A 21,792-nucleotide genomic window follows, 5' to 3' on the forward strand; every position below is an offset into this window, starting at 1 on the left:
TTTCAGACTAGTCTCAGTTATAAGAGACATTCTCTTCAGAAAGTTGGAGGACAAAAGGGAGAGGGTGGGCCATTCCCCTACTTACCCTACCTCAGTGTAGGCCAATTCACTGGCATATGTCCATCACTAGTGCTTTAATCATTCCTTCCCCATTCTCATCTTCTAGATTCAGCCCAGTTCCACTTCTCCAGCTGAACTCTATCCTATTCACCCACCAGATTCTAGAGCCGTGGAGCAGGGATGGAGCTCCACTGACACTCCTTATGTCATCTCAGTTTGCATAGTAAGTGCTCAGCAATGCTTAGGGCATTTACTTGACTCATTCTTGTGGCTAGGGGGGTCTCTTCTAAACTTCTTTACATTTTCAAGAGCAGAAAACCCATGGTAGGCACCGCAGGTCAATGGATGAAGTCACCAAGCTGGTGGAATTCTATAACCTTTGATTGTCTCAGGAGAGAAAAGTACAAGGCAGCATGGCAGAAAGAAAAGTGGGTTGCGAATGTGCTCTCTGGAATAACAGCTGCCATGCGCAGAGCCTTCACCCTACACTAGATGCTCTGCATGGCACTTCATAGGGTTGCTCATGTAACCCTCGCAATGACCTCCTGAGAAGGTATCTTATTATTTCTATTAATTGATAATGGAATTGAGGGATAGAGAGATGTCGAATGACCAATCAAGGTTACACACATTTGGGAGCCAGTACTTGGTTCAGGTCTAATGCGACTGACACATCAGTCTTCAACCCTGAGTCAGGTAGGGAGTGCATACCTGTAACCCCAGAATTTCAGGAGGCTGATACAAGAGGATCACCAGTTCAAGGTTAAGCTGGTCTACAAAGTGGGATCCCATCTCAAAACAACAAAAAGTAAAGCCATAGTCCAATGTCTAGGATGCTACCCTGCTCTGTGGGAACTGAGGAAGTCCAAGAGAGATGCACACGGTCCAACTCCTGTTGTCTGTCCCAACTATAAGAGGTCTAAAAGGCTCATCTCCCAAGGGGAGAGTTTGAGGTACCACTGGGTAGCCTTAAAAATTGGGGCTTAGCATCTCCACAAGTAAGGCAACTGGCTTGGGGAAACCTAGGGTTGCTTTCAATAGGGGGTGGGTGGGTGCTGTCTCAGCACATGCAGGTTATATGCTGGGTTTGTCATCAGAGGGATGCTCCTCAGGGCCAGGGATACAGTTCAGTGGGAAAGCAATTACCTAGCATGCATGAAGCTTGACCCCAGCACCAGAAAGGGAGGAAAGTGTGATCTTATTTTATATGAAATGCCAGCCTAAAATTAATTTGTGCCTTTGCTCCCATAGTAGGATGAAAGACATCATAAAAAGCAAGGAGAAGTGTGTATCAGGCTTCCATGTCTTCTCCTAGGCTTGTCTGGCCCTGACCCATTAGTGCAAATGGGAGGCAGCTGCGGTGGTGTGATCATGTGCTGTACTAGAAGCTAGAAATCAGAGTTGAGGCTATGTGCATCCTGGATGGGGCAAGGTGACAAATGAAGCTTCCAAGGATGCTGGAAGCAAGGTAAAAATATCCTTTTTTTTTTCTTTTAGGAGCATCCTTAGAGTCAACTTATACAAGGAGTAACCTCACCCAAGCTTTCCAGTCTTGCTCTAGGGAAGGTGGCCTGCTTAGAATTCTTCTTGCCACAGGGACCTTTGTGTGCATCAGGCAAATATCTCCACACTTCCTTGCCAAAGTTAACTTTTCGTCTTCCTCTGAATATCTCAATTTAACAATCAGCTCCTCAGCAAACTCCCTTTATACCCTAGTCCCAAACCAGTTTTTAAAAAGTGCATTTGAAGAATCAAATTCTCTTCTCTTACAGAGAAGTTCACAATGAAATACTCATTGGTGTTCTTATTTGTACCATGTCATTCTGAAAATTCAATTTTGTTCCTTTTGCTCTTTTCTGTCATCAGGTTTAGAGCAGTGCCAGGTACAAGACCTGGTTCCAGTGGCGGCACTTTTACAAGATAAAATTCATTCTGGACTAGGAACTGGCCAATGAATTCTTAGCTCCCCTGATCAACAGAGAGTCCAAAAGATTCTGGGTGTAACATGGTTTTCAAAAAGAAATGGTAACATATGTGTGTATGTGTTGGGAACGTGTATATTCAGGATGCATGTACATGTGTCTCTAGAGTGCATGAATTTGTATGTCCAGGGTAGACAAGTCCATGCATAAACATGGAGCCAGAAAAGGATATTGGGTGTACCAATTTATCATTTTCTGCTGTGTTCCCTTGAGACAAGTTCTCTCACTGAACCTGAAGCTTCCTGATTTGGCTAGGCTAGTTGGCTAGCAAGTCCCTGGGATCTGCCTGTGTCTGCTACTCCCAGTCCCCAGAGTGGGGGTTATAGTCATGCCCAATTTTTCAGCTAGGGAGTCAAACTCAACTCCTCATGCTTGTGCAGCAAATGTTCTTACCCACTGAGGCATCTCTCCATTACCAATGAAGCTGTGTTAAGAGCAAGCTTCGCTTATTAAAACCCAGGGCTACCTGTTGTTCTAGGAAATTATTAACCTAGCAATGGCATCCTATGGATCAAGATCATTTTGTTCACTTTAAGACAGGACCCATTATATAGGATGGCCTAGCTGGCTATGGATAGAGAAGAGGGCTTGTGGTTAGGGACCCAAAGGTTTACAATGTCATGCTCTTACTTGGTGCTAAATGTGAGGCCCTAGACCTGAGAGACTCTGGAAATGTATTAGTCTATAAAGAAGCAACATTTGATAAATACCACCCAAGTCCAGAGCCAAAGGAAGAATCTAGAATTGAGAGTGTGATCCAAACAATGAATTCAAACAGACTGGAAACCACTGGTCATCTGTAGTTTTCTAATCTCTTTAACAAGAAGCATAATTTTTATCAGCCCTTGTTGTACTGATCTGTTGTGGGATATTTGACAGCACTGTGAAACTTTGGGACTGTGTTAGTAAAATCAATCTTGGATCGGGGGCAGAGCCAGCAACTAGTTGACAAGAATTAGCCATAGAGAGGATGGAGGAACCAGGAAGATGGATAGAGAGATTCACAGGAAGGAGTAGGGAGGGACTTAAAGATTTGCAGTCTTTTTGGTTTGGGATGAGTGGAGAGATGTTCTCTTGCTGGGTCTCTAGTGAAAAGGAAGGTCACTTGGTTGCTTCTCTGCCACTCTGAGCAAGTCTATTGGTAAATAGTTAGCAAACTGTGGGGTAACAGGGCCTACAGACAGTAGTTCAAATCTCAGTAGATTCAGGTATAGCCACTAAGCCAGTGGAAAAACAACACTGATTATTTACTTAGTAAGGTATTTCTCTGAGAGAGAGAGAGAGAGAGAGAGAGAGAGAGAGAGAGAGAGAGAGAGAGAGAGAGAGAGAGAGAGAGAGAGAGAGAGAGAGAGAGAGAGAGAGACAGAGAGAGAGACAGAGAGAGACAGAGACAGAGACACATAGAGAGACACAGAGATAAAAATCTCACCATTCTTTGGTAGAGTTCTTCCCTATGGAGGATAAAGTGGAGAATGGGTGTGTGGGTAAATAAAAGGCATGTTGTGAGAATGTTCACAGTTAGAAAAGTGGTGGGCCTGGGTGAGAGAACTCTATTCTTGCCAGACTCTAAATGCTGTGCTGTGAGCTCTGACATGGGTGTTGTGCCTGCATTTCCCCAACCAGACTTCCTTCCTGCTTACTGAGTTAATTCTTGATGTAAACGTTTGTAATTTAAGTGGAATTTTTAGCATCTGTGAACTCACAGGATGTGTGTTTTCTACCTCTGAATGTCACTAACACAATTATGAAAAACGTCCATGTATTTCTTTGAAGCATCTTGTCTGCCACCCCAGTGGTTCCCACAGCAGACTTTGCAGGTGTCCCAAGCCATGCTCCTCTTTGGTAGATGAAAGGCATAACAGAAGAAGGTGCTAAACCAGAGGTATTTAAGACAAGGGCTGTTCTTGATACTTTTATGAGGATGTTGTGGAAAAGGGTCGCTGCCTCCTCCAGAGGTAGCTACACTTCAGTGCTGAGAGGCAAAAGGCCCCTTGTTTGCACATCTTCCTGCCTGGGGCAGTCTGGCTAAAAGGCACTATATAGATATCACTTATCATCACCCACATGATGACAGTGATTATTTTACATATGGCAGCGTTAAGGGTGAGCGCCAAGGTCTCATTTGTATGCCAGCATCCAGCAGGCTGTCACACATCTGCAGAAGATAACCTAAACGGCACTATTAATATGTCCCCTTTGCATTCTCCCCAAGGCATCTGTCTCCCCAAATGCTTGAGAAAGTTCCTTTCCCTCTTGAAGGCCTGGAGGCAAAATTCAGAAAACTTGCCACCTAGGCTGGGGAAGCATAAGCTCAGAGTGACAGCTGGCTGAGCCGAGGCAGATTTCTGACTCTTGGAATAGATGTGAAGAGGGAAAGGCAATTGCCATCTACATTCGTTCTATGAGCAGCTGCTTTGCCAGGAAAAATCTGCAGTCAGAGGCAGCTATTCCCAGGCTCATATAGTGTGTCACGTCTGTTCTGGGATCAATGGCAGATGTCCAGTCACAGTCCCAAAAGCCAGTTCTCAGTGTCTCCAGATGTATCTCAGTGCCAGAATCTGGTTAAAGACACCCTCCCTAAGAACCTACAGGGACTATCGGACGTTTCTGTGGTATGGACTAACGAGCTGTATACCTATTGCACAAATATCCTTTCCATGTATGTATGTGAGTTGCATGCTCGTATGTGGCTGTTGCTCTTCAGATAACCCCAGCCCTCAAAAAGACAAGATCTCTCACTAGCCTATAACTTACCAATAGGCTAGGATGGCTGGAGAGTGAGTTTGCCTCTACCTCCCGAGTGCAGGTATTCCGAGAGGATGGCATTACATTCCAAGTTCTGGGGATGAAACTCAGGTTCTCGTGATTACCAAGCAAGCCCCTTACTGACGAACCCATTTCCTCAGCTTTGCTCTAACACCTTTCAAGTCAAATTTCCAAGTTAGGTTCCATAGTGAGGAGTCTCCCATGGCTGCACTCTGCCCAGCGACTACGATGTCACACTTGCTCTGTGCAGCAGCGTTCAGGGACAGAATGCTGAATCCATTGGAGTACAGCAATGGGCCATTTAGGGCTCCTGCTCTCATAAAATTTATATCCCCATGGAGGCAAACTAAAAACGTGCACACTAAAACATTTCAAATCCCAGGAAGCATGGAGAAGACAGCAAGAATGCAGCTGCTTGCAGCCACTTGGAAACTAGGGGGAGAGTCTCTAGTGAGGGTAGACTCAATGACTGAGGTTGAAATCAAGAACCCCAGGGACACATTTCCAGACATAGGGGACAGCAGGTGCAAAGAGAGGAAGAACAAAGCTTAGCTGGGAATAGAAACATGGTGGGATGGCTGAAGCAGAGTGGACAAGATAAGAGAGGCATGGCAGGTGTCAGAGGGAGTCAGGGCCCAGATGGTGTGGAACCTTCTAGACCCTGGGAAGCAACCTAGACATTTCAGCTCACTAGAAAGTTACTGGAGTGTTAGGTGCACAGCCAGGATGTCATGTAGGTCACATGGTAACTGACAGGCAGGGTATGTGTGTTGAAGGAGAGGAATCAGGCAGCCACAGGGGACAGAGACAATGGTAGCCCATGCCAGTGAGTGTTGGTAGGAATGGGGATGGAGGCATCTCAGTTGTCTGAGGCTCATTTTAGAGGAAGTGCAGATGGCTCATGGATGGGTGGGGCTGGAAGGGCAGAAATGGACATTTGAAGGGCAGAATTAAGGTTGACCGAGGAGCCAGTACTCAACTCTCTGAGGGCTGAGACCATGAACTGAGTTGGGAACTAGAGCTAAGAGTCAGGGTTTAGGATAGACTGGATGGGCATACTCTAGACCAGTGGTTTCAATCCTCCTAATGCTGTGGCCCTTTAATACAGTTCCTCATGTTGTGGTGAACCCCAATCATAAAGTTATTTTCATTGCTAATTCATAACTGTAATTTTACTACCATAATGAATGATAATGTAAATATTCGTGTTTTCTGATGGTCTTTGGGGGTCGTGACCCACAGGTCAAGAACAGCTGCAAAGATCAGCCTTTATCACTAAATACAAGATGAGTAGAATGAGGTTAAGAACTGGCCTCGTAGACACTCAGGAATCCTTTTGTCTTTTCCCCATCCTAGTTAAGTGGAAGATAATGGTTGAGGTGCTGGGGATCGAACCTGATGTCTTGAAGACAAGTACTTACATCCTCAGACACGTTAGGATCATTATGTCAAGCTGCATTAGGGTCACTATTCACCACCTGAGTAAATGGTTTTAAGTTACATTTCAGAGCTAATCCTGCTGCCCCGTCCACAATGTAAGGTTTTCCTTCCTTGATGCCAGGCATTTTCTTTTTGACAGTTCCTTCCCTTTTGTCTCTTTCTTCCCAAGCCCCTCCTACCTGGATACCCTTGAGTCAGACCAGTGGGCTATATTTGCTCACAAGGAAAGGATACTAAAACTCTGATTGGTTATCTCAAAGTTCCACAGATTAATCCTCAGGTCATCAGCAGACATGTAGGTCTCATAGTCGCTGTTGACAGATATGGAGTTGATGTGGTACGTGTGCGCATTGGCAAACACTCTTCGTGGGGTGGCCTCCACCATCAGGTCCATGGGTCTCAGGACGGGCACCTAGGATGAGAGAGGCACAGTGCTCAGGACAGAAGTATTCATTGGCAGGAAATAGGTCGTTCTGTGCCTTACCACCACAGAGTAAGTCCCACCCTGAAGCCGAAAGTTATGGAAACCAGCTGCCAATTTCACCGTGTTCTGGGCCTTTCAGCTGTTAACACCTGGTACTGGGGTGGGGAGGGGGGGAGGGTGATGGTGACATTCAATCTTTATAAACTTGAAACATTTCTCTAGTCCCCTTCAGGGGACTTGGATTCCATTGTGGGAACACAGTCTTCCAAACTCTCATTCCCAGTCTGTTGGCTTCACAGTTTTTAATTTAAACTTTTTCATGTTTTGAAAATTTTATACGTGCGGGCTGTGTTTATATCATTTCCACCGCCCTCTTTCCACTTCCTCTAACATTCATGACCTCTCCTTTGGTTATTATTGCTCCATACACAAAAGCACACACAAAAATATACATGCACACATTTGCGCACATGCACCAACCTACTGAGTTCATTTAGTGTTGCTAATATGTACTTTCTTTTTTTGTTGTTAAACAGGAAATTTACTCAGGAAGGAGATTGTGGGAAAAACTGAGGCATGTGTCATTTAGCTTCAACCTCAATCCATCTTTCTTTGTCCTCACGGCATGACCCTGTGGCCTGGGTTCCCTCCTAGTTTTACTCTTAACCTTAATGGGCACTTTTAGGAAGGTATTCCACCCCTCAAGACTCTAGTGACCCCAAATGAGCCATTGGTACATGAGTGCTTGTTGCATCCTGGTTGGCCTGGGAACATCTTTGTTTGCACCTATTGTCCTCGAGTACCAATTATGTAGTGCCACATTCAAACTGGCCCCTGTTTGGACAGTAAATTATATGGTCACTCTTCTGAAATATAGAAGGTGTCCAGGAAGTGTTTACTGAATGACTGAGCAGAGAAAAAGTCAGTAAGCGTTTTCTTCAAGGTGGGCTGGGGAGTTAGGCCCCTGAGAGTTCTCTCTCTGGAAAATGTGAACAAAGGCACACACTCTTCTAAACAACCCAAATAAGCAAAGGACAGGGACAGCTCTTTAATAGAAACAGAGAGACAAAGAGCCACAGGGATCTTTCCCTCCCTTACAAAGACTCTTGGAGGAGCCCTGGCTGATATGACAGCAGGTGGTAGATTAAGACTAGCTTCTGAATCAACATCACCCCAGGTGGCGAGAAGGGGTGGCCCAAAGCAGGTTGGCTTCCTGAAGGGCAGTCACCTGACAGCACCTTCTAGTGCACGCATGCACGCATATGAACAGCTCTGAGAAAACAGAGGGAGATCTAGACAGATAAGATGCTGGATGCCAGGACAGAGGGAGGGATTGATCTCTTGGGTCTCATATGCCAGGCATGGATGATGATTTTGCAACACATGTTGGGGAGCAGGAGGCCAGTAAGTAACCACTGACTGATGGCCTAGGATATGCCCCATGCTCTGATCATTGGCTAAACCTGCTCTGTCCTTTTCCTTTTGAAGATGGTCAGGGGGATTTATTAAGGCAATCCCTATCCATCCCACCCACTCTTTCAGCAACACCAACCAAGCATTGGACAAAGTCCCAAGGGCTCACCCGGTAAGCACAGGACCCCTGCCTCACCATCATATGACTGCCATAGCTGGGGGTGGGGAGTGAATGACCTCACACAACAATGGAGCCAGTGCCCCAGGGAGGAGGCATAGTGTATATGGGGTCTTGAGAGGCTTCCTGAGGATGGGTGAGTGTGTGGGGACATGAAAAATGAGTAAAGGTCACCAGGCTGGCAGAAAACAGAGAAATGAGGTTGAAGTGGGGGTAGTGATAGTGCCCATTGTGAGCAAATGTGACAGGGTAGATTGGGGGTGAACTGTAAGAAGGGGCTTTGTCTACATCAAGAAGGTGGGAAGAATGGATGTGTTTGTAATGAGCCAGACATGATCCAGGCCAAGTTTGGATCAGACCTTTCTGGAGGTATAGTAGAGGTGAGTTGGGCAGCTGAGGTCTGACTTACACAGGTAAGTCTGCAGGAGTGAACACCGGCTAAGGGCTTGTGTGAGCTAAGGTTTCACAGTGGATGAAACTGAGCTTCCTCCATGAACTTGGTCCTGAAACAGTTACTGAAGCATCAGTGCCTGGCCAGGCACTCTTCAGAGAATCCCAGATAATTCTTTCAACAACCATAAAACAGGCACGGCACAAAGTAGGATTACAAACAGGAGACAGGGGCCAAGTTACTGTCCCAGGGCGGCTGAGATATGAGAAGGCACAGACAGGATCTGATCTCAGGATCCATCTGACCGAAAAGTGAGTTCTTTCCTCATCTACATCAGGCAGGAACCATTGCACAGGGTGGGAACTGACCATTGCTTTATAAGTGACCTCGATAAATAGCCAGGAGGGTTTGTAGAAAAGAGACATTACTGATGTCACATCATGCTATGAGTATGAAGTCTGCATAGGTGTCACCAATTTTCATAGTAAATGGACAGGGCATCTATTTTGTGTGTTTTTGGAAACACATGCCACACTTTTACAGTTGTTTGTAATGATGCTCACACTTTGGAGTCTTTCAGTGCTCCCCAGAGATGCCCGAGTGCCAAGCAGGCACCAGGGCCCAGGTCACTGGGATCTGTCAGGTTTCCTTGAAATCTCTGACCTCTAACCTGGTCCTTCACGTCTGCACTGGGTCTTCATATTGCTCCTGTAGCTGTGTTCGATGCCGAAGGGAGCGTGACAACGGGATAAAGAGGCATTTCAAAGTGGTAGCTGCCAGCCCAGGGCTGCTGCCTAATGTGATGAGCCTGGTTGCTAATGCAGGCTGACACAATCCATGATGGGTTGTATAATGGGGAAGGGCTCAGAGCAGGTGTCTGGGGATGGAGCCCTCTGATGCTTTGCACAGATAAGGGATGTGTGCATGGTTGTGTGTGTGTGTGTGTGTGTGTGTGTGTGTGTGTGTGTGTGTGTGTGTGTGTGTGTGTGTGTGTGTGTGTGTGTGTGTGTGTGACTCTTATATTCAGGTAAAGGCTTGTCCTCTGCCCTTGATGTCCTCATAAGGACGGCCCTCGGCAGCTCAGGAAGGACCAGATGGGTGGACTAGGCAGCTATGTAGAGACCGTGATTCTTGCATTGTCTGATTGTTCCTTCTGGGCCATGCAGAGAGAAGAACAGGGCATGATTTCAAGAGTGACAGGCAATGTTGGGGCTTTCTGTGGAGAGTGCTGTTCTGGCAGCCTTCCTGTGCTATGAGCCAGCCATGGTGTTTAGAACCCCAGGTGTCAACTCCACCCCAGCCATGATCTCATTCAGCCTCTCCCAGAGCCAGCCTTGGAAGGGGCTCCATTTGCCTATAGGGGAGGATGCAGCCCAGTGTTACAGAGAGAGCAAGCTTAGCTTTTGATTTTGGGAGAACAAGATCTTGATATGTAGTCCAGGCTGGCCTTGAACCTGTGACTCACCTACTTTAGCCTCTGAATGCTAGAAACACAAGCAAATGCCCAGCCAGGCCCGGCACCACTTAACTCAGCTGATGCTTTTATCCGTGGTTTCCTGGCAGCAGCTGAAACAGCACCTAGAGTGACCCCAGCTGGGATATAGCAGTGTCCTTTCTAGGGCAGCTTGCATCCCTCCAACTCCTCTGCTCAGGTTCAGTGTCTTCCTGAGGTTGGTTGTGCATGTGAGTATTCTCACACACTTGTGTATGTGATACTGAGAGGGATCAACACAATCCCGTTTTTCCCAGGCACCTGGCATCTTGTTATTATATCCACTGACTGATTTCCCTGGGACAAATGGCAGCCTGAGTCTGACCTGTCATAGGCTTACAGAGAACCGCTCTATTCAATTCCACTTTCCAGTGGCACCCTCTCAGACAGACCTTCTATGAACAGACCCACAGTAAGTGGCATCCCTTTTGTCTACTGCCTGAAATGTTTCAAACACTTAAGCCAGTCACCAGTGAATTATCTTATCTTCATGATTCCCCGAGGTACAGACAAGAAAGGTGAGGCACAGAATGGTTGAATAATTAATCTAAAGTCACATAGCTAGCCCCAGACAGAGCAAATATACCTGCACTCCTTGGCTCAGGAGTCAGATTGATGCTCTGTTCTCCTGGTTCTGTACCAGGCTGCATAGATACTCAAGGAAGGGGTGCTGAGCTATACTGGAGTTCAGTGGGAACTGCCCAGGAGGTATCACCCAAGGGGCCTTGCATCTCTTAGGGAGGTGGAGGTAGACTTAGGAAGGAGAGGATGCTGACAGAGGATGGACTAAAAGTGGGGTTATGGGGGAGTGCCTATGCTCCTGAGAGTTGGACCAGTAACTTAATTATTCTCCCAACAAACACAATTCGATTTCTTCTCTGTACCATGCATGTCTCAAGGCATACACAGTCAACCTTGCTTCTGTGGAGTCTCTCTCTGTCTCTGTCTCTCTCACTTATACTCTATGACATGGCCTCTCCAGGAAGGCTTCTCTGAAGGGTGCTATGTGAGCATATGCTAGAAGGGTACAAGGCAAATGCACCAAGGCTGAGGCATGCACAAAACATCAGAGAACAGTGAAATTGGAAAGGATGCGATGAGCGGAGAAGGGCTGGAGAAGATGCCATGGTCAGGGTGAGGAAGCTCGGGAGACTGGGAGGAGCAGCCTACTCACACTGCCTAGGAAGGAACCTCTGTTCTCACTGTAATGAAACCTTGAACAATATGGACACTTGCTTGTCCAATTATCCAACCCACACAGGGGGTAGAGTCTGGCGTGATGCACCCACTATTAAAGGGTAATTCAGTGTAACAAACCAGATCGAGTATGTACAAAGACTGTCAAATAAAATAAGCCACTAACAAATTCAATTACTCCTCATTTTTGGTGGGAAGAATGCCAGTCAGTCATTTTTCATTTAAAAAATTATGCATCTTAATTCCATTTTTAAACATGAAAAGGAGCATTACAAGGACTCGTATGCTGTCTCTGATGAGGTTTATTTTGGGTGACATGTCTCTCTTGGTCCTCAGAGAACTGATAGAGCATCAAGCCTCACTCTGGTCACAAACCTTGATTGCTCTGTGGATTGGTGGGTGGGTTGGGGAAGCAGGAGGGGCAGGTTGGCTCAGCTTACGATGACATATCAGAGCTGTTGTTTCCAGAATGAAGCTGCCAATCAACAACCCCCCGCCAAAACCCCCAAGGAATCCTATCCAAATAATATAATTTTTAGATTTCCCTGCTCACACCCTTCAACAGCCTCAATATGGCCCTAATTTCTTTCTTTGCAGGCTTTGTCATAGAGATTGAAATAAGCCTCCAGAACAAAACCCCTTTGGACCAAGTCAGGCTTTGTGCTTCAGGATATTAAATAACAGAATTATACCCTTTCATTTGACAAATACTTATTAAGTGCCAATCACTGCACCAGGCAATATGTGTACAGAGTGAATAAAATAGATTGCACTGTGGAACTGAAAGTGCAATAGGAGAAAAAGACATTCACATCTCAGGCAAGTGTATTGTTACAGACTGTCACTCATTCCACACTGACTTTTCATGAGAGAAGGAGAAAAAAAAAAAGGTTCCCAATTTAGATTAGGGGGATCAGGTAAGCTGTTTGGAAAGAAGTGAAAACTCACTCTCTCCGGAGCACCCCAGTTCCTAAGTCAGCTGCTCTTTATGCGGACAATTTGGCCATTGGATGAGGTCTGGAGATGGCTCTGGAGTAGCTCAGTGGATATTCCTGGCATTAGAAAGCAGAAGCTGGGGATATTGCTAAATGCCGTACAGTGTACACAAGACCATTATAAAGAATTACCCAGACTAAAATGCCAATGGTTCTGAAACTGAGAGACTGAACACTTAAGGAAGTCCCTCTGAGATACGGTGTAAGCTGAGCAGACAGAGAAAAACCTGGATCAGCTTACAAACAGGCTGTGGAAGGTTCAGCTCAGGGCTGGGGACAGAAATCAGTGGGGGTCCACATGCTCTGTGTGTGCAAAGTCCTGGCATCAATTTCCATACATAAGCATACATAGCACACACCCACTACACACACACACACACACACACACACACACACACACACACACACGTACACATACCTAATACTTACTTATATATACCTATCTACGTATCTACACACATCACCTATCATCCACCCATATTTATCTGTCTGTCTATCTGTCTATCTATCTATCTATCTATCTATCTGTCTGTCTGTCTGTCTGTCTGTCTATCTATCTATCTATGTATGCATCCATCTATCTTTATCTTTATTTCTTAGAGATTTAACTCCTATTGGCGGAGTATTAATCACACAACCCCATCAATTGCCTGGTGAAATACACACACACACACACACACACACACACATATGTATATGTATATATATAATATATATGTATATATACATCTATATGAATAAAACTCAATGTACCAAAGATGATTTTCATGACAGAATAACGATTTCACATCCTCAGTGTCTGACTTCTAGCCTGTGTACTGAGGAAGAGAGAAGAAACACCTTTCCCTCAGAAGAGAAACTCGCCATCTGATTACCACTTTGTGCAGAAGCCGGAGTCGCTGCCAGTTCTGTGCTATTTTCCCCAGACATTTCCATTTTCTGCCAGCATCACTGCCTTTCAAGGCGAGTTTCCCTGATCACAGCCTTCTCTGTTATTTCCCTCAATGTTACACATTGTGTAATTTCACATCAAGGAGGAAACATCCTGAAATGTTACAGAGCAAGGCAATTCCAATTCACACATAGCTGGGGAAGGGCTGGCGAGGGAGAGGCAGTGGCTTCGTTTTGGATGAGTTTGGTGAGGATTAGTCACAGAAACTGCCTTTGCCTCCCATAGGCTATTGGTGAGAGCATTGATAACATTCAGTGATGTTTGTTATTAGGATAAATATTCAATGAATATTTGGTGGCTAAAGATAATAGACCTGTAGCAGTATTTCATAGTCTGTTATTTATTACTTTAGAATATACAGAATCAATGATATAAATACAAATTCGACACTAACTTGACAAATCTTGCCAGTGAAGCTCCCTGGGAAGTCATTTACACAAAGAAAGCATACATGTGCACCAACATACCTTGCCAATACCCTGAAAACAGGACCTTTCATAGATCTGAGCTTGTAGAGCCTTTAAGAGTTGAGGTGTGTCAGTTCTGCCTCCGACCTGTAGGTGGTGCCAGTGATCACTGGTGCCTGTCCCACAGGACCGAGTTAACTCAATGACCTTTCAAGGTTGAATGATCTGATTCCTGGTTCTGGTTGTATACTCAAATCAGCAAGCTCTCTTGTTTAAAACTGATGTCTGGGCCTTGCTACCTAAAAGTTAAGTCACCATGCCTGGGTAATGGAACTCAAGGACTGATATTTTGAAAACCAAACCCCCAAACCAGGTAACCAATGTAGACCCACAGATAGGAACTAATGAATTTGGGGCTAAAGGGAAGAATTTTTATATACTTATCACTTAACAGAGGGTTTTTTTTTCTGTTGAAAGAAACTTTTCCTGAATATTTTTGGGATATAAAAATGATTAAGGACATGGAGTGGAGGAAGGGCCTGAGAAGAGTTGAGGGGAAATAGTGGCTTAGCAGGATCAACGTACCTCATATACATATACACATATGAAAGTATCAAAGAATAAAATAAAAACAGGAAAAAGCTTTTACCTGTTATAGATAATGAGTTCCTAAGAATTGAGAATAAAACAAATAACTCAATAAAAATATAAATCAAAGATATAGACAAAAAATTCAGAGGAAGAGAGATCCAGACATTTATAGATATGCCAACCTCGCCAGCAGCCAGCAAGCTAAGAGTCTCTAAAAACCGTCAATCTTGTAAAAGATTAGTCAGGTTCCTTCTTAAATCTTTATTCATAACGAATCTATTATATGGCAGTCCCTGATCTGAGTTCACCACAGTTTTATGATGAGGGTAGCTGAGACACAAAATGGTTGCTTCATTTTCTTAACTTCAAGCATTCAGACACTGGACCTGGAGTGACCCTTAATGTGACCTATGCTGCCTGGAAATTGAACAGGTAAAGGCTAAAATTACTGATGTCACACCTTCTCACACAGAGGTTAAAGCTGTGGTTCTCAACCTTGCAAATGCTGTGACCCTTTAATACAGTCCCTCATGTTGTGACCCCCACTTCATAACTGTAATTTTGCTGCTGTTATGAATCATAATGTAAATAACTGTATTTTCTGATGGTCTTAGGTTACCCCTGTGAAAGGGTGGTTCAGCCTCCAAATGTGTTGTCAACACACAGGTTGAGAACCACTGGGTTACACCCACTGCCACTGGCCAGGGGAGTAAGAGCTATAACAAAAACGTCAGAAGTAGACACTCAAAGAAAAAGAATGTAACTTCTAACTTAGGAAGTCCTTCTGGAATGAAAACCGCCACTCAGCACCTGGCAAGACATGTTGGAGAATATTAGTTTCCATTGTTAGTTATGATGACATTCTATCAAAATCTAGACTCCTCTGGAGGCGGGGCTGAATAAGTTACAGTCTACCTAGACTCTAGAATGATTGCCATTTCAAAGAAGATTAATTGACTCAGAGGGATATCCGTGTAGCTAAGTGGTGTAGACACTATGAGAATCGGATTCCTCCACTGCAGTTATAACAACATGAGGAGGCAGAAGCACAGGGAAGCTATAGAAACACTCACACCCCAAGCAGGAACATTCTTACCTTGGGAAGAACCGCTACATGCTCTAGTCTGACTTGTTGATATAAACATATTTTCCTTTTGTAATATAAAAGAAAAGGAAAGGGGAAAAGAAACAGACCCGAAGTTGAGGGCTAGGGAAGCAGGGGTGGATCTGGGAATCAAGGGGAGGACTTGGGGGTAAATATGATAAAACATGCATAAAATTTTCAAAGAACTAGTTAAAATATTTATAAAAGCATTTTAAAACAGTAACAATGCAAACTGACTTTTCTATACATGCTTTTTTGGGTTCCACTTAACTTTGCTTATTTCTCAGACATATACAGTAATACAAAGCTGCTTTCCATGTAATTATTATTCCCTAGGTGAGCTTATTAAATTAGGAAGCATCTAAGTGTTTCAATCTATTTGGTTACCTTATCCATCAAACTTACACATTACATTTAAAAAAAGAAGAAAAATCATCATATCTAATACCTCACCAGGACAGAATCCTTCATCATCTTCGGTCTGGCCTATAGCCCTAGTCATTGGGAGACTGAGTAATCAGTGGTTACTCAGGAGCATGATCAACAAAGTAAGACTGCATTTCAAAGACAGCTCATCAGGAAAATGTCCTTGGCACCATGGTTGCAGATCTTAGTTTGATCTCTAAGATCTACATGGTGGATTGGACGGAGAGAAGGGGTTCCTCAAAGTTGCTCCACATGTGTACTTACACATGTGCATGCACCTGTACATATATACAAAAATAAACTAACGGATTGACAATAAAGGCTTTCTGCATCATGCACTCGCCTCTTCCTGGGGAAAACCAAGCACTCTAATAAGCCCAGCATGCCTATTCTTGTGAGCTAAGAGCTGTTTCCCAAACTGTCAGCACCCTCAGCATGGGGAGGGGGAATAGGAGGGGTGCCGAGCAGAAGACTGGAAGGGTCAGACACTCCCACAAGCCGTCGGTGCCCTTGGACTTACTATATACCGTTTTCTGTGATCCCTACTTCTCCCTTCCCAGCTGTCCCCAGCTTCGTGAATCCCACGGTTACAGTTAATAGGGCATTCTTCATTCTGCGCAGGCTCTCCTTTCCATCCCACTGACAGCGATTGAGCAGCCGGGGGAGAGTCCTAAGAAAACACATCTCCAGGTTCCTTCTTTAACACAGCGCTCTTCCCAGGGTCACTTCCCCCTAGTGCTCCTTTGCTCGAGGAAGGCAAGACCCACGGGTTACTGATCCCCAGGCAGAAATTGTGTATGTTTGGAATGTTATTTATAACTGCTTTTAATCTCCTTCAAGCAATGAGCCCATTTATCTCTCATAAATTTTCTTCCAATCTTAGAAGTTCATTGAGCCCTTTTCATGTAAAAGACTATCTATCTATCTATCTATCTATCTATCTATCTATCTATCATCTGTCTATCTACCTACCTACCTACCTACCTACCTACCTACCTACCTATATATCTGTTTATGTGATTTTTCTGGGGCTTGAACTCAGGGTCTTGAACATCCTAGGCAAGTGCTTTACCACTGAGTTACACCCTCAGCCCTGTAACATTCTTTTGAAATTAGACTATAAATCATATTAGGTGGGTAAACTGTACAAAAAAAAGAGGTTCATCCTGGATGGAAGAAGCTTACTTAGGTAATTACATCTTTTGGAACAATGTACATTCTGTCTGGCCACTCAGAGTCTGAAATCGTCTGCCCTTTGTGCTGGGTGTAGGTCTACACCCTCCTCACAAGCAGCTTGTTCTTTTCAGTACCAACAGGCTCTGTCCTGTGGTGTGGCATCCTGTGTCTGTCCCTTCAAGGTTCCCAGGTCACCATCCACATTCTGACTCATCTCTGACTCTTCTTTGCCCTCTGATGTGGTGAAAGGTGAGAAAGGGTGGTAGGTTGGAGGCCATCACCTAGCTTAACTCTAGGACCTGAAACCGGCACTGTTTTTCTCTCTCGCTGAAGGGAAGGGCATGGATTATTTCCCCCAAAGTCAAAGCTAACAGCCATTTTGGACAAGAAAAGCCCTTTGCATTTGACCACAAAATGTCTGTACCTCACTTCTACCCAGTTTACATTGTGCTGAGGACGCACATGACCCAGGAATAATAGTTACTCACTGAGTCCTATTCACATGCCTTAACATGTGGTTTCAACCAATCACGTTCACACACAAGAAAGAGGGAAACAAATCCATGCATTGATAACCACTGTCACTGTGTCCCCAGTGTGCAGAGGCCCCCACCCCAGTAAGCATGAGGCAGTGAGGCAAGCAAACCGCCCAGTGTTTTGGTCTCTCTCTCTCTCTCTCTCTCTCTCTCTCTCTCTTTCTCTCTCTCTCCCTTTCCAGTTTATAATTATGTGTGTATCAAATCCCACCTGAATGAATATAAATAAAACTGTCATAAGGTTTTGGGTTTTGTTTTTTTTTTTTTTTTTTTTGGTGATATTGATGACATTGAGATTACTGTTGGGGAGTTGTAAACCAGTCTTCTCTTTCCCTCTCATATTTGCCTCATTTTTAAATATCCAGATTGCCTTAAGTCTCCTCTGTGCTCTAAGTAACTCTCATACCCACCTGAGTTTCACTGAGGTCCACTGATGTATACTTCTTGTAATGCCCTCCTCCTTTGCAGCTTTATACCACACACCGTCTGTACATCTACACATTAATTATGCCATTCAGAGTTTGCAAATCTGTAAGCACTCTGTCTGGGGAGTATGGACTCTTTATAAGAGGTTTTCTTTTCTTTTCTTTCTTTTTTCTTTTTTTTAAAAAATGGATTCTGACCTTGGCTTTCTGGGATGACTTTGGAACTTAGTCACTTAAAAACTGCCACCTTACCACCCCTTCCTGCTTCCCATAAGCTCTGCACATATGACCTCTTATAAACCGCACACACATCTTTGGAAGCTCAGTGGGGTTAGGTCCCATTGTAAGAGATGATGTCAGTTAGTTAACACCACAGGTGGTTAGTTACTTAGAGCACAGAGGAGACTTAAGGAAATCTGGATATTTAAAAATGAGGCAAATAGACTACCATGGGAGGCCTTACCCACTCTGAGGAGTGGATGGGGGTAGAGTGGGAGGGAGGTGAGGAGGTGGGAGGAGGGAAGGGAGGGGGAACTGGGGTTGGTATGTAAAATGAAAAAAATTTAATAAATAAATATATTTTTTAAAAATGAGGCAAATATGAGAAGGAAAGAGAAGACTGGTTTACAACTCCCTGCCAGTAATCTCAATGTCATCAATATCACCAAAAAAAAAAAAAAAATCCAAAAACTTATGACAGTTTTAGTTATATTCATTCAGGTGGGATTTGACACACATATGATTATAAACTGGGAAGGGGAAGAGAGAGAGAGAGAGAGAGAGAGAGAGAGAGAGAGAGAGAGAACGAACGAGAACTCAGCATAGATGAGCTTGTTCTAGGATCGAAGTCCCACAGGCAGGGCCTCTTATTCACATGGCCTCTTCTGGCCTCGGGGAGTTACCCGTAGTAGCTTCTCAGCACATTTTTGTTGAATGATTGCTAGAAAACTTTTCTAAAGATAAAAATCACTATTGCAATCCACTTGAAAATGAAACGCATTACGCACCTAGTTGCCATTCAAACAAGTGCTTGTCCAGACACAAAACTTTGAAAATAAATGACAGATTTTTCTCATTCTTCTGGTACAGTTTGCCATCAGGATTATTTGAGAAGAAACAGAAAGCACAGTTTGAGACTCTCGCTCAGTTGGTATGGGGTGATGCATACTGATTTTTAGAAGTGCCCCAATAACCGAAAAACGGCCACAGTTCCCTTTAGACACTTAAAATGGATCTGTTTTACATGAGTTGTGATTTAATATTTACTTTAAATGGATCTACTTTTTAGTGAACTACATATATTTTGATTGGGAATTTCACATCACTGCAATACATCAAAAAAAAACAAAAACCAAAAACCAACCAAACAAACAAAAGCCCAGTTCCTTGTGAATTGCTAAAAATTTTAAAAAAATACATTGAAAAAAATTTGTTTAAATTCTAGTTGATACAGTCACCTGGGAAAGACCTAGAGCTTAAATTTAGCTATGAATTAAAAAAAAAAAATCGGTAAGTGTTCTGAGAGAGGTTAGAATTATCACTTCAAAAGCCAGTCTTCGGGCTCGGTGTAACCAGAATGATAAAAAGGGAACAGGAAGGCCGGAAGGTGGTGGCGCAGGCCTTTAATCCCAGCACTCGGGAGGCAGAGGCAGGCGGATCTCTGTGAGTTCGAGGCCAGCCTGGGCTACCAAGTGAGTCCCAGGAAAGGCACAGAGCTACACAGAGAAACCCTGTCTCGAAAAACCAAATAAATAAATAAATAAATAAATAAATAAATAAATAAATAAATAAAAATAAAAAAAGGATCGGGAAGACTAAGTTGCTGGGTTGTTCTGTGATGCTGCCTAAGGCTGTGTCTTCCACATCCTAGACTTTACGAGACTTGGTGACAGCAGAAAGTGACTACCCAGAATGATGGTTCACAGAGGTGGCTTCAATTATTGATAGGAAATCTATTTTCCTAGGTGTGCTGGCCTAGCCCTATGGTTCTAGCACTTGGGAGGCTACACAGTGAGTTCCAGAATAGAAGTTATGACCTTGTCTCGGAAAAAGAAAAAAGGGCAATTTTTCATCAGGTGCAATATTGGATCTCTGTTAGACTGTTCATTGCTAACTCAGGCGTGTTTTCCTAAGTGGGAACTGAAGAGTTGGTTTGACAAGTTTCACCTCCACAGTGAGGATGCCTGGCTGGGCACAGAGGGCTCCTCTTTCTTCCCTGTGTGGCTGAGGGCTTCAGACCCAGTGAAGTGTGGGCTGTGTCTTGGATGCTTACTTCCTGTCTCCCTAATGGCATCTAATCCTGTGGGCCTGTCAAGTGTGACCTCAGGAAGCATGTTCTCCCGCACACCTGATCAGACAGGTGCTCTCTGTGAGCTTAGCTTTAGTACCCAGGGAAGGTTGAGGTGCCGCTCTGCTGGGAGGCCTCATCTTTTACGGTGAGCACACATGGCACCCTCTATAGACATGGCAGCTGAAGCCCTGCCATGCCTTTCTTCCTACTGTGCTACCAGCTTCTGTGACCTGAAAGCCCACATGTGTCCCTGTGCAGGAAGACAAGGAGATGAGATTCTGCCAAGAGTCTCCTTAGCTTCCAGATAGTAAAGGGAGCACACCACAAGGAACAAATGGGATGGTGGGCTTGAGAAGTAAGTTAAATGATAGGCAAAGGGAGAGGAAAAAAGACATATACAGCTGGAGGTTGAGAAGAAAAATAATGAGCTCTTTTTCCGCCTGGAAAGAGAATATCAGTGGCAAAGGGGGAAGTCAGGCTGTTGAAGGCAGAGGGTAATTTATTGATCAACACCTTAAGTATATGTCCAAAAGAAAGGCACATGGATGGAAAATTATTAGGGTCAGTGTGCAGGATGGGAGCCATCCAAAGAAGCAGGGGGAGATGTAAATTCCTCAGGAGGAGAAAACGAGGAAGTAGGAGTCTTTTCTTCTAGGCCTCCTGAAAACAAAGCAATGACTTTGATGTTGCTGAATCCTCAAAGCCTGCAGCTGGCTTGGGCCGTGACAGACTGCTGAAGTGGAGTCATAAGCCTCCACTGCAGACTGCTGGCAATGGTGGAGCGAAAGCCCAAACTGACCTAGTCTGGTGATCGGATGGCCAAACACCCTAACTGTTGTGCTAGAACTCTCATCCAATAACTGATGGAACTGGATGCAGAGATCCTTGGCCAGGTCCCAGGTGGAGCTAGAGGAATCCAATTGCCGAGGAAGAGAAGGGATTGTTAGAGTATGAATTGTTGAGACCAGATCGGAAAAAGCACAGGGACATATAGCCAAACGAATGGAAACACATGAATTATGAACCAAAGGCTGTGGAGCCCCCAGCTGGATCAGGCCCTCTGGATAAGTGAGACAATTGAATAGCTTGAAGTGTTTGGGAGGCATCCAGGCAGTGGGACCCGGACCTGTCCTTAGTGGATGAGATGGCTGTTTGGAACCTGGGGCATATGCGGGGACACTTTGCTCAGCCTGGAAGGAGGGGATTGGACCTGCCTGTACTGAATCCACCAGGTTGAGCTGAATCCCCAGGGGAGCCAAGTTAAGTCTTACGGAGAGTCTGAGGCATCTTAGACTTGCCCTAGGGCCGGAAGCTTTGTCCCATGTAAAGCTTTGTTATCAGAAGAGCAGAGACTGCTAGCTGTAATAACCAAGTCAGGGAAGCTGGAGAGACAGGAAACCTCGACAAGGTGTTGCGTGTAAACTCTAAAGGTGGCAGGCGTCAGGTGAACAATTCTCCCGTGCGCATGCTTGCACAGAACACAGCAAATTTCGACGTTCTCTCCGGAGCCTGACTCAACATGCTCCCCAGCTGCTTATTTTTTCCT

The 21,792-nt window shown here is 44.6% G+C and overlaps 1 protein-coding gene across 4 annotated transcripts in view; it reads right to left on the minus strand.

Moving 5' to 3' along the window:
* Ppp2r2b (protein phosphatase 2 regulatory subunit Bbeta) overlaps positions 1-21,792 on the minus strand; it is a 400,868-nt gene that overhangs the window by 45,558 nt on the left and 333,518 nt on the right. For all 4 annotated transcript variants that reach the window (XM_036204909.1, XM_036204910.1, XM_036204912.1 and 1 more), the window contains one exon: positions 6,483-6,660. In XM_036204909.1, the coding sequence (XP_036060802.1) occupies positions 6,483-6,660 (178 nt within the window). The remainder of the gene's footprint in view (positions 1-6,482; positions 6,661-21,792) is intronic.

The sequence above is a fragment of the Onychomys torridus genome, chromosome 13 (genome assembly GCF_903995425.1).
Source record: "Onychomys torridus chromosome 13, mOncTor1.1, whole genome shotgun sequence".
NCBI classification, from domain to species: domain Eukaryota; kingdom Metazoa; phylum Chordata; class Mammalia; order Rodentia; family Cricetidae; genus Onychomys; species Onychomys torridus.